This window comes from Diadema antillarum, unplaced genomic scaffold (assembly GCF_040938485.1).
Source record: "Diadema antillarum isolate AM-2024a unplaced genomic scaffold, OU_Dant_1.0 seq00000234_RagTag, whole genome shotgun sequence".
NCBI lineage: Eukaryota > Metazoa > Echinodermata > Echinoidea > Diadematoida > Diadematidae > Diadema > Diadema antillarum.
This window is the reverse complement of record NW_027271283.1, coordinates 471,654-491,134: the sequence shown is the minus strand read 5'-3', so window position 1 is coordinate 491,134 and position 19,481 is coordinate 471,654. Positions and strand designations below refer to the sequence as shown.

The 19,481-nt window shown below is 38.8% G+C and overlaps 1 protein-coding gene across 1 annotated transcript in view; it reads left to right on the top strand.

Annotated features, from left to right (window-relative positions):
* The first annotated feature begins 412 nt into the window (after nucleotides 1-412).
* Nucleotides 413-19,481, top strand: part of LOC139729310 (transmembrane protein 94-like) — a 31,169-nt gene continuing 12,100 nt past the window's right edge. The window contains exons 1-18 of the mRNA XM_071640238.1: nucleotides 413-460; nucleotides 3,204-3,576; nucleotides 4,213-4,409; nucleotides 4,951-5,090; nucleotides 5,513-5,615; nucleotides 7,440-7,526; nucleotides 8,005-8,118; nucleotides 8,734-8,787; nucleotides 9,433-9,546; nucleotides 10,234-10,441; nucleotides 11,401-11,453; nucleotides 11,819-11,884; nucleotides 13,085-13,212; nucleotides 14,008-14,101; nucleotides 14,551-14,665; nucleotides 16,277-16,379; nucleotides 18,016-18,192; nucleotides 19,076-19,204. Coding sequence (XP_071496339.1) covers nucleotides 3,204-3,576; nucleotides 4,213-4,409; nucleotides 4,951-5,090; nucleotides 5,513-5,615; nucleotides 7,440-7,526; nucleotides 8,005-8,118; nucleotides 8,734-8,787; nucleotides 9,433-9,546; nucleotides 10,234-10,441; nucleotides 11,401-11,453; nucleotides 11,819-11,884; nucleotides 13,085-13,212; nucleotides 14,008-14,101; nucleotides 14,551-14,665; nucleotides 16,277-16,379; nucleotides 18,016-18,192; nucleotides 19,076-19,204 — 2,255 coding nt within the window. The 5' untranslated portion in view covers nucleotides 413-460. The remainder of the gene's footprint in view (nucleotides 461-3,203; nucleotides 3,577-4,212; nucleotides 4,410-4,950; nucleotides 5,091-5,512; nucleotides 5,616-7,439; nucleotides 7,527-8,004; nucleotides 8,119-8,733; nucleotides 8,788-9,432; nucleotides 9,547-10,233; nucleotides 10,442-11,400; nucleotides 11,454-11,818; nucleotides 11,885-13,084; nucleotides 13,213-14,007; nucleotides 14,102-14,550; nucleotides 14,666-16,276; nucleotides 16,380-18,015; nucleotides 18,193-19,075; nucleotides 19,205-19,481) is intronic.

Sequence of the window (19,481 nt, the reverse complement as noted above, 5' to 3'; positions counted from 1 at the left end):
TTTAGATAACCGTAAAATTCGCAGCTTCTGCTGTGAAACCAGCCAGGAAGAATCTGATAACGACTTTGTGGGAGGTAATTGGTTTCACGTGTAAGATATCCGTCAAGAACTAATTTTCCACGAGAACTGGAAGCTCCGCTCTCGAATCTTGTGACGATCCCACAGCACACACAGCGTGTATCGTATGCATATGAACCGTATGTATTGTGCATGCCGCATATCGGCGCGGCCCTAACAAGACTAGGAGCGAAGCGAAGCGAAGGTGGGTCGCTATCTATCACGCTAGCGATATTTTGCTGCACGTTTATACACTACGCTACGTACATTGTACGGTACCGTAACGATTCCACTGCACTCTCGACGAACAGGCGCACTGCTCATGTTTGAAATAGAGGCGTGATTACATGTACTCATTCATTGGAATTTACCCTTTATTCAAGCATGGTGAAATGATAGCAATGTAAGAAGTGAGTTCTTGTTAAATGTGATGTTTTTAAACAATCGACCGGCTGGGGGTTTTGCCGCAGTGACCGGCCCCACTTACTGTGTTCTGTGTTAGGTTTCCGCACTTCTCATTGCATTGATTTGTGTGTGTGTTGCATGCCAATGGACCTTGTTGTAGTAAAGATGTGTGAGGTGTGATTATGCGAGATGAGAATGCGTAGCCACAGGCTGGCAGTGAAGTGAGGCACGACATTGGATTGAGCTTCAAAATTTATAGAGCATACGCCAATTGTTTAGAATGATTTGTATTACAATGGAGCAGTGAGAATGTTTTTTTTTTCAAAGTCACAAAAAAGACAATATTCAAACTGTCGAAGTAAACTGAGAAATTAAAACCCAACCAAGTCGCCACTGTGAGTGTGACGCCAGATTCACATTGTCAAGTAATGGTTAGGCCTATGCAGATCTGGAAGTAAATTTAATGTTAGATACAGGTAGACAACTAGATCTGGTGTGGTAGTAGGAGTAATGTTACCAGATACAATAGAGGCTCAGAGCTTCTGCTTTACCAGGATTCAGCAATGTTCAGTGAAAAAAAAAATATCGTAAATTTACTGGATCCCTCTTGTCTTGACAACTAATGTTAGGTACGCATAAATATAAACACTGAGTGTGTATTTTCTGAGTTTGGTTTAATCACTGAGTCACAAATGAAACGTCTCATCAATTCTCTTCCGTCCAAGTCTTGTTCTCTTGATCCTCTCCCCACATGGCTACTAAAAGAGTGTCTGGATGAATTTCTTCCTGCAATAACTCACATTCTGAATCTCTCGTTGTCATCAGGCGTAGTTCCTAAGCACTTCAAAAGGTCGCTCATATTGCCCTTTCTAAAGAAACCCAGCTTAGACCGTAATGATTTGAATAATTTTCGCCCCATTGCTAATCTGTCTTTTCTTGGTAAAGTTCTTGAGAAAGTGGTTGCTCGCCAACTCAGAGATCATCTTGATGAACACCAGTTGTTTCCTAGTAATCAGTCTGCCTACAGGCACTTCCACTCCACCGAAACCGCCTTATTGAAGGTACTCAATGACCTCCTCTTAGCAGTAGACAAAGGCCATGAAGTTGCTCTTCTGCTTTTAGATTATTCTGCTGCGTTTGATACTATCAATCATGAAATTCTCCTTAACAGATTGGAGACTAATTTTGGTCTAACGGGAACAGTCTTGAGATGGATTGCATCTTACTTACACGACCGCCACCAGATGGTTACTGTGAACGGTGCATTTTCTCAGTCGTTCCCTCTTAGACATGGTGTCCCCCAGGGGTCTGTGGTTGGTCCTTTACTATTTCTTCTATACACAGCCCCTCTGTCTTCAGTAATCAACTCTCATAACGATATTTTACATGTTATGTATGCCGACGATACTCAAATCTACATAATCATACAACCAAATACCCAAGTCGAAGCACTCTGCAAGCTTAGTAGATGCGTTGATGATATCAAGCAATGGTCTCACGATAATTATTTGAAATTGAATTGTGTTAAATCGGAATTTTTATATGTTCATTCTCAGTTCAGGCGGGGTAGCTCTCTAACAGAATTTTCCTTTGAAGATAGTACTATCCCCATCTCTCAGTCCGTCAGAGATCTCGGAGTTATTGTAGATAAGCATCTGAACTTTCAACAACATATTAAGAATTCATGTCGTTCTGCTGCTTGGGGTATTTGTAAAATTGGTAAAATACGTAAATTATTGGATCAGTCTTCCACGGAACGTCTCATTCACGCATTTGTTTCCTCTCATCTTGACTACTGCAATTCCCTTCTTGTTGGTCTCCCTGCTTCAAGTACTGCACCACTTCAAAGAATTCAAAATACAGCTGCTAGGCTTGTGACCCTTACAAAAAGATCTGACCACATTACTCCAGTTTTCCAATCCCTCCACTGGCTCCCCATCCATCAACGTATCACTTTTAAAATCCTCCTTATTGTTTACAAGATATGTAATAATCTTGCCCCATCTTATCTTAAAGATTTAATTTCCTTCCGCTCCTCCACTTCAACCCGTTCTCTTCGTTCTTCCTCCGCTCTCCAATTATCACGTGGTCCCCGCACCTGTACACGTTATGGTGATAGGGCCTTTTCAGTTATTTCCCCACTTCTTTGGAATGAACTCCCTTTTTATATTCGTAACGCTGAAAATGTTGATAGGTTTAAGTCATTGTTGAAAACTCATCTGTTTACACAACCTTAATTTTGCTGTTGTTGTTGTTGCTGTCGTTATCATAATATGTACATAATGCTGTATTTTGTTTTTACGTTATATATATTATTTTTCCCCGATTTGATGCGCTTAGAAACATCAGTATTAAGCGCTATATAAATGTTATTCATTATCATTATCATTACGTAGGTTAACTACTTACTGCACTCTTGAAGGTTTGAATATCACCTATGCCAGTGAGCACAGGATTCATTATCATTCTTTTTTAGGGTCCATTTCCCAGCATCAATCCATCCCATTCTCAATCAGTGTTCCATGTTTTGTTCTCTTGTGCATATTGATATGATTAAATTTCATATCATATGTACATGTACATTTGTTATTGTAAAAGTAGTGTCTCTCTACACCACCATAAATGGTATTAGTTGCATGCTATTTAATGAGAAAAGGTAATGAAAAAAAAAATCATGGTAGCCATAGCCAACAGTCTTTGCTTAAATTGTTTCCTCGTTAACTGCTCATTTGTAAACTTAGATGTCGCTGGAATTCACCGGACTTGACACACGTACAGCTCTAGAGAAGCTCAAGACGGCCATTGCCAAGGAGCTGCAAGCCTACGAGGAGGAGACATGGAAAGAACAGAGCTGCCTTTCCTCACTTGGTCGTCCAGCAAGCTGGCGACTCGACCCAAGGGCATCTTTCCACTGGACGAGCGGTGTCGCTATTGTCATCGCCATCCTCCTGCTGCTCTTCTCTGCTATAGTTCACTGGGACCCAAGTCTGATCCTAGAGAGCAGCATCCTCCTTGCCTACTTGGTCTTCAACACCTACCTCTCTGGCTGGGACTGCAAACTACAGCACCGTGAAATGGCAGACAGGACCAGAGTACTTCTCAAGGAACTGGATGGTTGGTCCTAATAACTCACTTGGCTTCCTCTTTGAAGTCATCTGTAATGCAATAATACTTGTAGAAGTTGCTTACTCAGGAACTCGGACTTAAGATATCAACAGTAGCTTCACATATTCATACCAGTTTCCATAGCAACTGGACAACGACCAATTAGCAGCAAGAGTCAGTCATCTGTGTTAATTGTAATTACAATAATCATCTATCAAAAAGCCATCATGGAAAGCTAGGCATTGCTGTCCTTACTATTTATTTCCACTGGAGATTATTTCTTATGAATTCATGTTTTCTAGTTGATGAATTTGTGTGCAGTGTATCACACAAAATAATCAGTTAAGCCTTTTTTTTCTGTTTAACAATAAGAAACTCAGTACCTCTAGACAGGGAGATGTGCCAAATGAAATTGAGAAATGCATAGTCCTGTATGCTCATTTACATTTTATAATCATGTACATATTTTTAATCTGCACATCAGTTCAAATGACTATCAATCAGTATACTCATGTACACTTGTATGTATTTTCACATACATGTATCATTATGTCACACTGAAATTTCTTCCCACATGTTGTATTCAAGTACTTGTACTCATTCCACCATCATTCATTTTTGCTTAAATGTCATTGCGTTCACCAGAGATAACATCAGGAGACATTGGATGGAAAGCCGAAGACTACATTCCGCTGTTTTGCCCACAGACCAACTCAATCATGCTGCAGTGGACGTACAGGGACGGTCAGCTGGTCAACCTGCCCTGGACGTTGCTTGTCACGGATGACATCATCATGATGCGACCAGGAAAGGTCGCACCAACTCACATCAGAATATTTTCAGTGAGTCCATTTACATGGAATGACCGTTAGCATGTGTCAGTAAATGTCATCATTCACAAACCTGAATATCTTTGTATACCTTGTTCATTTTCAAGTTCTTGTATGTAAGTATTGTACATATATTTTTTAACCAATCTCCACACAAATCTTTTATTTTCTAATTGTCTATTAGACATTCAAATATTCTTGTGGTAATTCTTCTGTATGGTTAGTCAGTTTCTGTACGCCGTTTCCACAAAACAGTTCCACGGGCATTTTTTAGGTTATCAGTCCATTTGTTTTACTCATGAATAATATATCTCCAGACAACATTTGGTTGTACACTATATGTATTTATGACTACTTGATTCCAAGGAGAGCTGAACAGAGTTTTAGAAAGCCAAACTCCAAAATGTTTTACTTTACTGGATTGTTCAAACAGCCCATAATAGAATTCAGTCAAATTTCATCTCATTCTCTGTGTCTGTCTTTGTCATTTTTCCCAGAAAGTCTTTATTTCTCCTAGTCTTGATTCATAACCTGCTTCTTTTCTGCCTGCTAGGATGACAGCGATCTTGAATTGCATGCTGGGGAGGTGTACCACCCTATCGTACCAGAGCCCAGCTCGGAGCCCACCGCACGGCAGCCGCTGCAACCTGCCAAGTTCCATGTCATGGACACACCCTTCATACCCCATATCAGGTGTGTCCTCAGTTTATGACCCTCTTTGCATGGTTAATGAAAATAGAATGACTAAAACCATTTCCATGTATCACATTTCTATGGAGTAATCACGTATTCTTTTAAATCTGAAGTCTCAGTTATCTTGGCTATGAATGATAATTGGTTACCTACATTTACATGTATTTGATAGATTAGGTGAGGAAAATTAGAATCATGTCAAGACTGCAGAATATGTTTCTTGTAGGCAATATGGATTACGGCACTATATCCTAAACAAAGGATATCATGTAGGATGGTGTTTAGTGAAATTTTACAGCAGTGTAGGCAGCTTTCTGCACCTTGACCCTTGGTGAATTGACTCATGAATTTATTGAGTTGCATCTTTGCTCCGTCAAATTTTACTGTGCATGCATTTTTGTTGATTTGTTGCCTGTTCTCAGATCATGTCTAGAGGGCGCTAGAAAGAAACCACTCTCGTCATTTGAGAATAAAAGGATTGACTGCCTCAGTATGATAGAGAGATGGCTGACTCCATCTGCTCTGGTAAGCAGCCATCATTGCTACAGTTGTTGTAGAAACCTCTTGCATATGTGACCCAGCACCACAAAACCAACAAAAAGTCGCCAGACATTGATTTGAAGTGAAGGACATAATCTCAAAGAGCAGACTTTAAAGGGACTGTACAGTTCTGGTTGAGGTGAGGATTTAGCTTTTAACATTTTGCGAGATATTTAGAAACAACTCTATGAGACGCCAAAGAGAATGCCATTCTAAGGGGTATCAAAAGTTTATTTGATGAAAATCGGTTTTGAAATGGCTGAGATATCCAAAAACAAGGTGAAACAAAGAGATCTTAATAAAAGTCATGGCCTGGAGCATTTTATTATTATTACTTTTTTGGATATCTCAGTCATGTGAAAACCAATATTCGTCAAATAAACGTTGAGTCCTCCCTAAAATAACATGTTCTTTTACATTTCATAAGAGGTTTCTCATTATCTCGCATAGGAATGTTATAAACCTGAATCCTCACCTCAACCAGTACTGTACAGTCCCTTAAAGCTTGAAAATGATATAATTCATTTCAGATGGACTCTATTAACTTGTCTAAATATTGAAAAGGAAACACATACTCTGGAAAAGTTTGTACTGAAAAAGAGGCTCTAAAGTACCGTATGTCCCCCAAAAAATTACAACGGTACCCTCCGTAACGATAATTTTAAAAATAGTCAATCAATCCAAATACAATTTCAGGGTATGAAACTATAACTCAATGCCCACATCTTACAGAAAACCCCAATCTATTTGCGTCAGTAGTCAAAGAGAAATTATAAATTTTGTAGAGCATGTCAGGAATCTCTTTCCTCCAAGTTCTGTCTATTGTGTTCACACATTAATGTGCAGTTCCAAGAGCATCCAAGTGTTAAACTTGGAAGAATCAGACTCATGACATGCTTTACAACAATCCACATTTCTCTGTGACCGCTTAACCAAATTGAATGGGGTTTTCTGCAAAATAGAGCTAAGATGTTATATATTAAGACCCTGAAGTAGCGTTTAGACAACTTAATCATATTAGGTGTAAGCAGTGCGAAAATCTGATTGTAATTTTTTGGGGGACATACTGTATAGGGTTTATTCAAGGGCTTAATCCTAGCTGGCATGCCATACCGAAAAGGGGATTCTAAGACACACCTAATCACACTATTCTACAAAAAAAAGGCGTTCTGGAAAAACTACTAGAAACACAATTTTCCATTCATCTTATGATCCCAAACTTTACCACAATGTAGATGAAGTCTTGCTCTTTTAGAAAACATGAAAAACTTAAGATTGAATAGGTCTATGCAAGGTCACATTTTTTTCTGGTTGTAATGAAAGAGTTTGTGAGTAGAGATATAAATTCATTTCAAACTGGATATTTGCTGTTCTTCAGGAGATTACTTCCAATCCTCTATCAGCATTTCACTAGTGAGGACAAAAATAAACTAGGGAGGCTTCAAGAATTTGTTATCTCTTCCTTGCCAGGCACTACTACAACCAACAGACTGAGTTTTATTACCGGTAGATACAAAAATGTCTAGGGAAAGATTGCTGAGTAATATCTTCCTCTAAACATTTTTACATTCCCAGGTGAGATATGTATCTGATCTTTGCAAATGTACTATGGTATCAATTATGTTTGCATTGTTTGTCATAGCTTCAATGGACAGTGGTGACTCTTCATATTCAAAACAGGTGTTTAGTTTCCCCATTGTTCAAAATTGCATAAAGACATTTCTTTGTGATATTAAAGCTGATGCGCCTTTCAGCCATCTGCATATTATAAGGTTATGAAACACTGTTCAATGTATCTCTTTATCACAGGTGCTCTCATTTACAATCAATGTGATCCGATACTTCGTCTTGGAATCTGACATGGGCCACTGGGCAACCCTCTTCTTTGCCATTCCTGTGAGTTTGCTGATCAATCTTTGCTTGTGTGTAATATTCACATGTTTCATAATCATTTTATAAAAAAAATCATCATCACTTTATTTAAGTTAATCAAACAACAACCACAACAAAGGAAAACAGTGAATAATGTAACAGCATAATAGAAATTAGAATACCATTGCAACATTTTATTTGTGCATGTTTAGTCTCATATATCTATTGTGTATATTATGTAAAGGGATGGTATAGTTGTGGTTGAGACCCATCTTCAGGTTTCTATCATTTTTTGGTGAGATAATGAGAAACCGCTTTAGTATGAAATATGTACTAGTGAGATTTCACAAGTGCACATGGTAGTGTGTTGTAGTAGTGTGTAGAAGGAAAAGTTAGCATGGCATTGGTTTTAATTTTGTCCTTCCACCTGATATAGTTGTTGTAATGCAATCTCAAAAAGGTATGATGTCTCTCATCTCTCCATCCAATCCTTCCTCATCAGGTGCACACCGTTCTACCCTTCCTACCAATCAGTTTACCCCTCATGTGGATCGCCCTCAATCACTACGGCTGTGGCAGGATCATCACTCTCTTCCACAAGTCTAAGCGACTCAAGGTGATAACAGACCTACTAACACACTCTGTCATACTACACTGATAGGCGTATGTTCCCTCCCCCAATGTCAGATTTGCTCAGAAAGATCCTTGGCATTGTCCTGTTATTCAGACCAAGTTTTGTGGAGAGTGATCTTTTGCTCACGTTGTCCCTTCACTTTACCCATTGAGGATGAGTCCCGAGTATACTCGGGGGTGGGAAATGCGTGTTGTAGCAAAATCAGTCCGTCCTCAACGGGTTAAGAATACTTTTCAATCTCATTTGAAGGACTCATCCACAACACTCAGGTTTATGACCTTTCTCTTTCTTTTTTTTATGTGGGGGGGGGGGGGGGGAGGTAGTTGGTTGAGATGGGGATTCAGGGTTTTTTAAAGTCGATTTCTTACCCTAACGACAAGTAATATTTTGTATTTTGATCAGAAGCTGCTCAAGTCAATTAATACATTGATGCTATTCACGGGCAAGTGCTTGATTCTTTTTGGCAAGTAAAATTTAGAAATCAGATAATGTTACTTGTCCAATGGGCAAGTGATGGAAAAAGTGAATGTCTGGCCATGCCTAATATCTTTGACCCAACGAGAACTATGACTGTTTGATGTGACTCATACCACGCAGATTGATACGTCTGAAAGGGAGTTTGAAGACAGTGATGGTGGCACACCCATCCTGGTAAGTGTCTGTCACTATTATTGAAATGTAAGATGTTGATACCCTAGTTTGTATGTTGATGCAGCTTGTCTGATCAACAAACACAGACCATTCACCATATCTCTGTTTTTGATAATCATTGTGTATGTAAGACCCTTTCTGTTGTAGCAATTATACAGATTGTGCAAAAACATGGGGGATACAAGAACTTAGAAGTATGTTCTCAAGAGTTTGTCACTGAACAAAGATATGAGCAATAACATAATCAAAATTTTCTTGGTTTTGAGGCTGATATATTTGCATAATATGAAAGCAGTACCGGTGCAAGACCGCTTTCCGTTATTTACATAGGGTCAGTGAGAATAGATCTTTCAAATTCAAGAAATTCTTCCGTTGAGATGTTTTCATTGCAACTGATTTTACATTGATGTAGGGCAATTTGTCAATCAGTTGCAAAGATAATAGATCTTATGCAATTACTGGTAACCAGAGTACCCAAGTACAATGTTTGAATTTTCTTACATTCAAGGGAAGTTTTATTCAAATGCCAAATAACTGGAACACTATTCTGTAGAAGCTCGTGCTGTCAAAATATCATCACATCATTACCTGTACATATGTGTAAAGATGTGTCGATATTGTCTTGCTTTTGAATGTTCTATGTAGGATGAACAGTTGCCATGGTTACCGATATGGCAAAGCTTCAAAACCAGCTTCCTTGGGTCCTCTCCACACTTACCAAGAACAGGGAATATACTCCAGGGTCTTGGATCAGTCACTGTGAGTATGAAAGTCTTTAGTGGCAGTCTTCTAAAAAGCTGAATATCAGTTAGTATGACTGGAATGGGGTCAGTTTTTGTTGTTGCTTTTTTTTTTCTATTTCCATGTTGGCATGTCTGTGGATTATACTATTTAAATAGTTTTATTTTTTTCTCCACTATGTTAAGGTTTACCTCACTTATGGTCTTCTGCCATCCATGTGTCAGCTTGGATGATTCCTTGCAAAACAGATGACACAGATACAATTTGCAGCTTTGACTTGTCACACAATGTGATTGTTCTTTAATTTGGTAGGGAAAATAGGAAATAAATAGGTAGTCATTTCCATGAAGTGATTGTGGTCAAGGTCATTGTTACATTTGCAAAAATACCAAGTTCAGTCATTTCTTACAGCTGTTAATGTCCAGTGACCACGTAAAGTTGTTTGGACATTGCAGAAATACATTAGCAATTACAGTGAACTTTGATGAACAGGTTAGAAGTGATAGGTCCAATGTCAAGGTCAGAGGTCACTGTACAATATGTATAATACAATATGTATTAGTGAGCATTATTAAAACATGTGTGAATTACATTGTGCATACCACAGACATAGTTATTGCTTGATGGGACCCAACTGACTGTGCTCAGCAGTCTAATTGCTCTAGGTGTCTTATTATCTGTTTTGATGTACCCCACCCCCTGCAGTCCTTGTGCTGTGTAGACAAGAGGGGGATCCTCTCCACCCCAGACCCCACCCCAGAGAAAGTTTTCTTCATGAGCAGCTTGTCTGATGATGACACGGACAGTGTCAGCAGTGGAGGTTCAGTCTTTGGCTCTGATGAGGCTGTGATGGGAGAGAAGGGTCAGAGGGGAGGACTGTCCAAGCAGAGAGGTCACAATCTGGACAAAGAGGGTTGGTCTTCTCTTCTCTTTCTTGACTGAAGATAACTAACCCTTGCTTGCTTTGTTCGCCAATTCTCCCTATCGCATATAGCTCTCCGAATCTGAACGTGTGTGGCTCTCTGAAATTTTTTTACCTTTAATTCTTGAGATATAAACTTCCGGTTATGAATGCGCGATGTGTAAATGTATGCTCTCATGCATGTTGAATGCCGAAGTACTAGTATTCACAGATCGTATCAAAATCTGTAGAATAATAGAGTTATTGTCTAATCTGTAACTGTACATTTGATGAATAGGATTCTTTTGCGAAGCGACTCAATGCTGGGCCGATGATGCATAACAACGAAATTATGGAAAATATCCATAGATGAAGGACGTGATGTGGGTATAACCACAAAACCGGAAGTGTACATCCCAAGCGTGATCGATAAGATATCGGTATCGCGAGGTGATATCGCTTGATATCGGCTATATGCGATAGGGAGAATTGGCACAAATGGTGGAGTGCATTGGTCGCTGGTTGGTACACATATCTGGGAGCTACTTGTTGATGAATATAGAATCCTAATTCCCCCAAACATCATATCACTATCATGTTACCTTGGCCTTCATGTTGGACTGAGGCACATAGCCACACCAGAGTGAGTGGTCTTGCTAACTGTAAAACCGAGTTGAATTTTGCAGAGATTACTGAATGCTTAAAAGATGCCTTGGCATATAAAGGGTGAAGGATGGCTAAGCTGTTGAAATGTTTAACATGCTGCATGTTTACTGGGACATACAAGTAGGGCATTGTGTCACTTCAAGTTCTAAATTGTGTTGACTAGCTTTATCAATAGTCCATACTTATTGTCCGTTCTTGGTTTACTGAGGGATTTCTGTGGAAACACATATCTATGACACAGTGAGAATGAAGCTGTCATTTTTACTCCATGTTTACAATGATCCTTCTTTTTTTTTCCCCCACAGACTATTATCCAGAACACCACCCAGAGGTTCTGACTCTTTCTCAAAACTCTGCTGTAAGTTCATGTGCCATGTATGCTTTTGGTATTCAACTGAAAAATCAAGAAAGCTCTCCCCCCCCCCCCCTTTCTATGGGGTGGGGGTAAGAAAGGAGTGTTAAGAGGGTCTTTGTTTTACACTCTTATTTTTTTTTGCTAAGTTTTGATGTTGATATCTCTGTGACCTATTGTAAACTTTATTGAATTGAGTTGAATGTCATGTCTTATGAGATTTGTATTAAGAAATAAAAAAGTAGTCTTGATATAGGCAGTTTTAATGGTAAACTCCTAATGACATAATCTAATCTTACCAAGGTATGTGTTTCAAGAGGGTTCATTTCAATGATAGCATCAAATTGTTTCCATATTTTTATCTATCACAGAGTCTCGTTGGAGTGGAGTTTGATGAAACCAACTGGGAGAGGCACATTAGTTCACTCAAACCTATGGTAAGTCTAGACAGATGATTTACCTCAATTCAACCAGTTTCTCTGATAGTTCTGGTGTGTGCGTGTGTGTATTTTGAATTTATTGAATGTCACCACCAATGGAGTACTTCCATGCTTATGGGTAACTTGCCAAGATACTGTTGACTTTTGATCCCCTAGGGAGGATTAACTGTGAGGATTAAGTGCCTTACCAATAATCCTAACTGTATCTGCCAGTGGACTTGAACCAGAGACCTTAAAGGGAAGATAAACCCCAAGAGCAATGTGGATTGAGTGAAAGCAACAACATTAGTAAAACACATCAGTGAAAGTTTGAAGAAAATCGGACAATCGATGCAAAAGTTATGAATTTTTAAAGTTTTGATGTTGGAACCGCTGGATGACGAGACTACTAGAGGTTATGACGTATGAGTGGACAACAATACCAAGAAAATATAAAGAAAATTCTGCAAAAATCAATTTTTCATGAAAATTACAAATTCCATCAACTTGATGTTGACATATGTTAAGGGTAGCAATTATTACCCCTGCTTTCTGAAAGCGGTTGGTCCATTGCTCTTTCATAATTCTAGAAAAGTGAATTTTTGTTAAATTTCCTTTATATTTTCTTTGTATTGTTGTCCACTCATACGTCATATCCTCTAGTAGTCTCCTCCTCCAGCGGTTCCAACACCAAAACTTTAAAAATTCATAACTTTTGCATCGATTGTCCGATTTTCCTCAAACTTTCACTGATGTGTTCTACTAATGTTGCTGCTTTCACTCAATCCACATTGTTCTTTGGGTTTACCTTCCCTTTAAGATTGAAATACCGTGGTCTCTGATCTACTGACCCACAATGGTTTCCTTTCGGTGAAATTTGCTTTGACTTGTGCTCATGAAATAAATCCAGTGAGGATATTATTATCATTGAATAAATTTAAGCAGGAATATGAAGAATTCATACCACATGTTTATTGTTATTACCAGTATCTGCAATGTACCTGGTGTAACGTATTTACAAATGTTTTTCTGCCTGTGCCTCTATTTGTCCCTACAGCAAAATGTCGTTTTGTTCAAGGTTATGGTTTGATGCTACTATAAAAAATCAAACAAACCACATTCTGACCTATGTACATGTACATGTACATTGGGCACTTTTAGTGTTTGAAGGAATCCTACACTACACCTAACACCCTGTTTTGTTTTTTCTTTGAACAGGGCCTCACCATCCTGATGAACACGTGTAACCCCAATACTGTAGAGACATTCAGCACCTTTATGGACCACATATACACCAGTGTCAATGGGGAAGATTGCAAGCATTTCACCCATGTGTCCCAGAGGAGGTAAGAGTAACACTGCATTCATCATGCACACTGTGTATATGTGGTAAAAGTTTACTGTATATGTTGAATATTTTGTGAGATTTTTATTTTCGCGAATATCATGAGTTGGGTGCCATTCACAAAATTAAAAACACACAAAAATATTAATTCTCATCCCGACATGAATGTGACATGCACACATACATTTCTCCATTCCGGACTGTACTCCACAATTGCGAATTCAACCATTCACGAAATTGTCAGGAAGTCCCGATTTGCGAAATATTAGACTCACTATTTTAAAATATATGGCATATACAATATTTGATGCATGAATCAAGGCAGGTATATGTAAAAGCGGTGACTATACTACTCACTGCCTCCCTTGCAGAGGTTCATCATTGCCTTTTGATAAGCCTCTGCTTATTGTATGTATCTTCTTTTCTTTCAGTGGTCCTTTTCCCATCCTCCTCCTCCTCCTCCTCCTCCTCCTCCTCCTCCTCCTCCTCCTTTTCCTTGTTGTTGTTGTTGTTGCTGCTGTAGTTGTTATAGTTGTTGTTGTTGTTGTTGTTGTTGTTGTTACCTGTTTTTTTCATTTTGCCAGAATGTATGCAGCATCTACTGCATTTAAATAAATGATCAAACCTTTGCACTATCAACACCCGTCAAGTGTATCGCGATTCATGCCATTTTGATGACTGTGATGTCAGTCAGATTCACCTGTCTGTCTTGTAATGTTTGACAGTTCAGTCTGAATGCCTGGTTGTTCATACTGCTGTAAACTAAACCCGTCTGTATTGATTCTCTATGTTACAGGTGTCTGTGTCAGCTTGCTCAAGTAATGGGCTTCACCAAGCAGGCTACAGAGGCTTATGAGCTCAGACAAAAACTGGCTCTTTACAAACTACCGGTACGTCACTTTAGACTATCTGTATTTCCTCTCTAAATACGCAGAGTTTTGTCAAGCAACCAATGCTAATGTAAAGACTGACAAGGGCAACTAGATATCTTCTTTTTTTTTTCTTTTTTCTTTTTTGCAAGTGTTTAATACTTGGCAAATGCATGTCTCGTTGAGTAAATCTGATGAGATGGTTCTGCATGATGGGTTTAGGCCAGGCCAGTGATTTGTTCTGATACATGTTGAAAATTTTATGATTTATTTGTATGAGATTAATGCGACAAGACTCTGCCATCCAGAGGAAAATCAAACAAGGAGTTCCTCTCTTAATGTTGATAACTTTATCAAAGTAAAACACAAGGGAAAAGTGCTTTATTTAGGGTGAGTTGTTGTGTGAAAAGTGGACATGAAGTGGACGCAGTTGGAATCAATTGAAAATGACATGTATTGTGTTTATTCAGAGTGATGGAGACGATGAAGCAGGAGGAAGACGTCTGGCCCGGTCTCGCTCCTTCATCAAGAAGCGGATCCCAGCTCCCCACTCTCTGTCAGTCTTGGTCAAACAGTCTGCTGCAGGTTTGTAGTCAGAGTAGCACCCATCATCTTTAGGGTGTGAGGAGTAGGATGGGGGTTAGACGTTACCTCTTGGGATTAGCTTTGAGTTGACATTTCTAATAACAGTATCAAATTGCTTTGTATCATAGATACAGTGAAACATTTCTGTAGTGACTCCTCAAAGGGAGTTAGAAAGAGCTGTCTTTACAAACACAGCACATTTAAGGGAGTCGGTCATCAGATATTATGGTTCTTCAATTTAGTTGATCTTCACATTCATGAAATTCATTCGTCGAGTTGTTTTCATTGCAACCGATTGACAAATTGCCCTACATCAACGTAAATAAGCGCTGAAGTGATCATTGTTTTAGTAGTAGCCATGATAAAAGAAATCATGAGCGTACGTACTCGAGCAGGATTCGAACGTGTTCGCCGATCAGGAGTTCATAGGTTCAAATCCTGCTTAAGTACGTACGCCCATGATTTTCTATTTCTTTTTATCATGGCTACTACTAAAACACTGGTCAATCCAGTGCTTATTTACTATAATGTAGGGCAATTTGTCAATCAGTTGCAATTAATTGATCTTAATTCTCTGTCCACTGCTGTTTATTAAAAAACACCACAACTAGCACATACCTGCTAGAATAGAATTGCTGGTCAGCGATTATGTACGCTGAAGAGTATGCTCATCGGTAAAGTCAACCCCAGTCAAGCGAGATTCTTCCTTTACATGTGTGCTGCTTATAAAGCTGTACACAGTTTGTTACTAGGATTATGAGCCAAACGCTGGAGATGTACATACAATCCTCTGGATCCAATCATGCAAATTTTACACCATTTTGGGCAGTCGGAAACTGCAGTAAATTGTTTGTGGTTCCACACAAGCTTTGCACAGATACAAAGTCCTGTGTCCTACTATGCATGAACAAGGGAATCTTTCGAGATAGGTGATTACTTTTGTAGCAGGTTGGACTGTACACACCTGTTTACATGATGAGCGTTCAAGTAGATCAAAAAGTGGTACTCACAAGGAAGTTGATTATTTCTAGAAACATGGTGTTGTCTCATGTCTGAAAGCAGGAATATGTTTTTTGTATTTGTTCAAATTTCAAGGATTTGTGAGGTTGGCAAATTGTACCTCACTCTCCTCATCATCTCTGATATGTTGTGTTTTGATGAGTAAATGTGTTCTTGTATTAAAAATAAACCTATCACTATCAAGTTAGTAATTAGGAATGATAAACAGATGGAAATATAGAAGAAAGGAAATGCCCTGAGAATTGCACAGTACATCGTAGATTCATGAATCACAATGTGAAATTTAAAAGAGATACAGCAAAAATGTTCTGTAAAGTTGATATTTTTTCCGTTGTTACCATCATCATGTTTTAAGAATCATTTGTTGCTTTTAGATTTATGGGCTACTGTATAAGGCTCTGTTGGGCAGAAGAGTATTTTGTCCAAATCAAACTCCATCCTTATCTTTTTGAATGAGCAAACCATTTAATTAAGGTGGTGATTATAAAAAGGGATTTTCTCTTTGCAAGGGGAGTGTTAGAAGTTGCTCTTACAGTCTTGCCACGATATTGCCAGCCACTAATTATTTTACACTATCCCATTTGCCCCCAGGTACAGCTCAACTCCTGACACAAGGCACAGCTGACCTTTTGATTGACCTCTGCACTGAATTCTGGGATGGCATTGACCTCTATTCCCTGACTGATAATGAAAGGTCTGATATTTACCCATTATTTGTTTTATAAACCCTAAAAAAATATATATATAGATCTGTTCCATTTAACCCTAAAGGGGCTGGGCTTTTTTGGCTATGCTCAGACTGGGGGGGATGGATTCTGCCCCCCCCCCCCCCCCCCCCCCCCCCGAGATCTCGGCCATCGGTGGTGTGATCGCGATGAAATTTTGCATGCCTGAGACCCGCATCATAATCTACAAGATTGTGTCATAAGATTTTTTGAAACAGTCAATTTCTAATTTTAATTAATTAATTATGCAAATTAAGCTCAAAATCATATTTTACCCTAATTAAAAGCATTGAGAGTCTAATTTTTGATTTGTAAATCTGTTTTAGCATATTCAACAATTGTACATCACAAAAACTTCCAAGATTCATTTCAATTCTTATGTATTTTATTGTTTTCAGAATTTCTTATGTATTTCTTTGTTTTTCAACTTTTGTTTTTTCTTTGTTTTTTCATTGGAAATTGTCACTGACCTCTTTTCTACCATGATTAGCACAAAACTAATCAATGAAAGTGATCAATTGTAAAAATAATTAGGTTTTTATGACTTTCATGACAGAGCACTGTTTTCCATAGGAAATGTACACAAAATCACAAAATTGTGCCCGTTTTGGGGCGACATTCCGTTACAAAAATGGGCGTGGCTTCGCAAAAGTATGCGCGGACGTCGCAAATTTGGTCTCAAAAGTTGCGTGAGACTTGAACAAACAAAGTCAAGAAGCCTCGCGATGAGGCCTTCTCGAGTTACAGAATTATAGTGCGAAACGTCGAGGGGGGGGGCGGATTCCGCCGCCCCCCCCCCCCCGGCCCTTTTAGGGTTAAAGAAAAACATCCGGCAGACATTGATTTCCATGTACAGTTGAACCTCTCGTATCTGGACAAGTCGGGACCGGGGCTCATCCGGATAAGGGATTTGGCCGGATATGGGAGACTCGATGCTTTATACATGTACATACACATGTACTGATGTAGCCCATTGTAGTACCACATGTAGTAATGTGTATACTGCAACCTTTTCATTGTTACATTTGGGGATGTTTGGGGATGTGAGCAATTTGGAAGGAAATTTGATGTATGTTAATCATGTTGGAAGTAATATGTAATTCATGTGTGTTTGTGTAGGAGTTCTCAAGGAGTTGGGAATCCCCCTTTCCTCCCGTAATTATAAAAAAAAAAAAATCACGGCGAGATTGCGTCCGTATAATAGAGAGATCCGGATAAAGGGAGGCCGGATAATAGAGGTTCAACTGTACTTTTTTTCCCCGCTTCATTAATGCCAAAAGTCATTCTGTGACAGTAAGGATGTGTCACTCAGTGTACTTTGCATAGATAGCCTTACATTTTTATGAATTTTTAAACTTCATATTTCATGAATACAAACTTCATGTTTTTATTGGAAGATTAAGAACTGAAACTACTGTTTAGTTTAAAGCAAGTTTATATCAAATCAAGAAAAGAGAATACATATGAAGGCTTTTAAACTGTCTCATTGGTATAGAGTGCTTTCATTAAAAACCTAATATAGTCTGTAAACAGCATTGTTAAAAGGATCTATTGTATGTATAATGTATGTTTTCATTGAGATTGTCATTGATGTTGGAATGACAGGAAAAAGATCTTGGACTTCTACCAGAGGGCCACTCTCTCCTCGTACTGCACTTCCTTCGCCTACCAACCAATGGCAGAGTCCATAGACAGTCGTCTTGGTGACCAGTACATCGAGTTACCGGGCAACCAGAAAGAACCTCCATCTCAACCATCGGCCGAGATTCCTGGTTTGGTCAGGTGAGAGTCACAGATGACTCCAGCACAGATTGATACTGGATTAATATGTCAAGGGAATAGGTGACACAAACCTGACACTCACTAGAGTACCCAAGTGATGATATCACGGTCTTTTGTTGTAGTCTATTACTGGTTCCACACAGAATACCTCAGTTTGTAGAAGTCTGGGCAGTGAGTTGAAACAGGCTACGAGCATGGTTAGCATCGGTTGTGTTCACAGATATTTGGGTTACGTGAGGTTTCCATGGCGACGAATGGCTATGATGTCACACTTCTGTTGACACAGATGTAGGACATTATAGTGTTTGTGATCACATGGCTTTGATCAAGGGACAGGAAGGCTCTCTCTCTTGAGGTCATTATGTGGCGATAATGATGACGCAATGAGGATGATGATGATGATAATCTTGAATACTGAATATGATTGTGATGGTGATGGCGGTGGCGATGGCGATGATGATGGTACAAAATGTAGTCTTGATACTGAATATGATGATGACAGCAATGATGATCTATTGATGGTGAGGATGATGTTTGAAACCTACAATGGTGATTGTTGTGATGGCATTTGCTGTGGATCTTGAACAGTTGATGGTTATTTACAAGATTACTTTGGCTATCAATAATTGGCTATGAACAAGATGATGATGATAAATCTGATGACAGTGGGAATACTGGTGATGACATTTGAAATCTTATGATTTATGTGACATTTTTACCCTTTCAACCCACAAAACACAATACTATAGCATTGTTTAGAATGACTAAACCTCACAGCATTCATTTGATCCTGATATCTTTTTGCAGTATTAAACTATGTTATATTCTTAATATATATTTTAAAAAAAATGTAAAGACTTTCAACGATGTTCCCTCCTCACAGATCTTCATGGGATGTAGATACCAGCCGAGAAGGCTCCATCTCTGAAGTGAAGCGGACGAGGAAATATCACAGCTTAGACTCTGCTATGAACAAACTGGGCAGCATTAGAAATGCAGAAGAGTGTTACAGGTACATCTTTATAAGCCAGTTTGTAATTAGTTCATGTGCACCTTTGTACAAAGTACCTTTCATTTTTCTCAGCTGGTTAGGCAATGCATTTTCAAATCAGGATGACGCATATGTTTGTCCGACTTTAAAATTTATGAAATTCATGTTCAAACAGAGATTGAACTTGCATAGACCTGGGGCCCGTTTCATAAAACTTGTCATCAGTGACAACTGCCACATTTCTATGACAAATTTGCTTTCAGCCAATCAGATGCAAGGATTTCAGTAGCTTGTCACA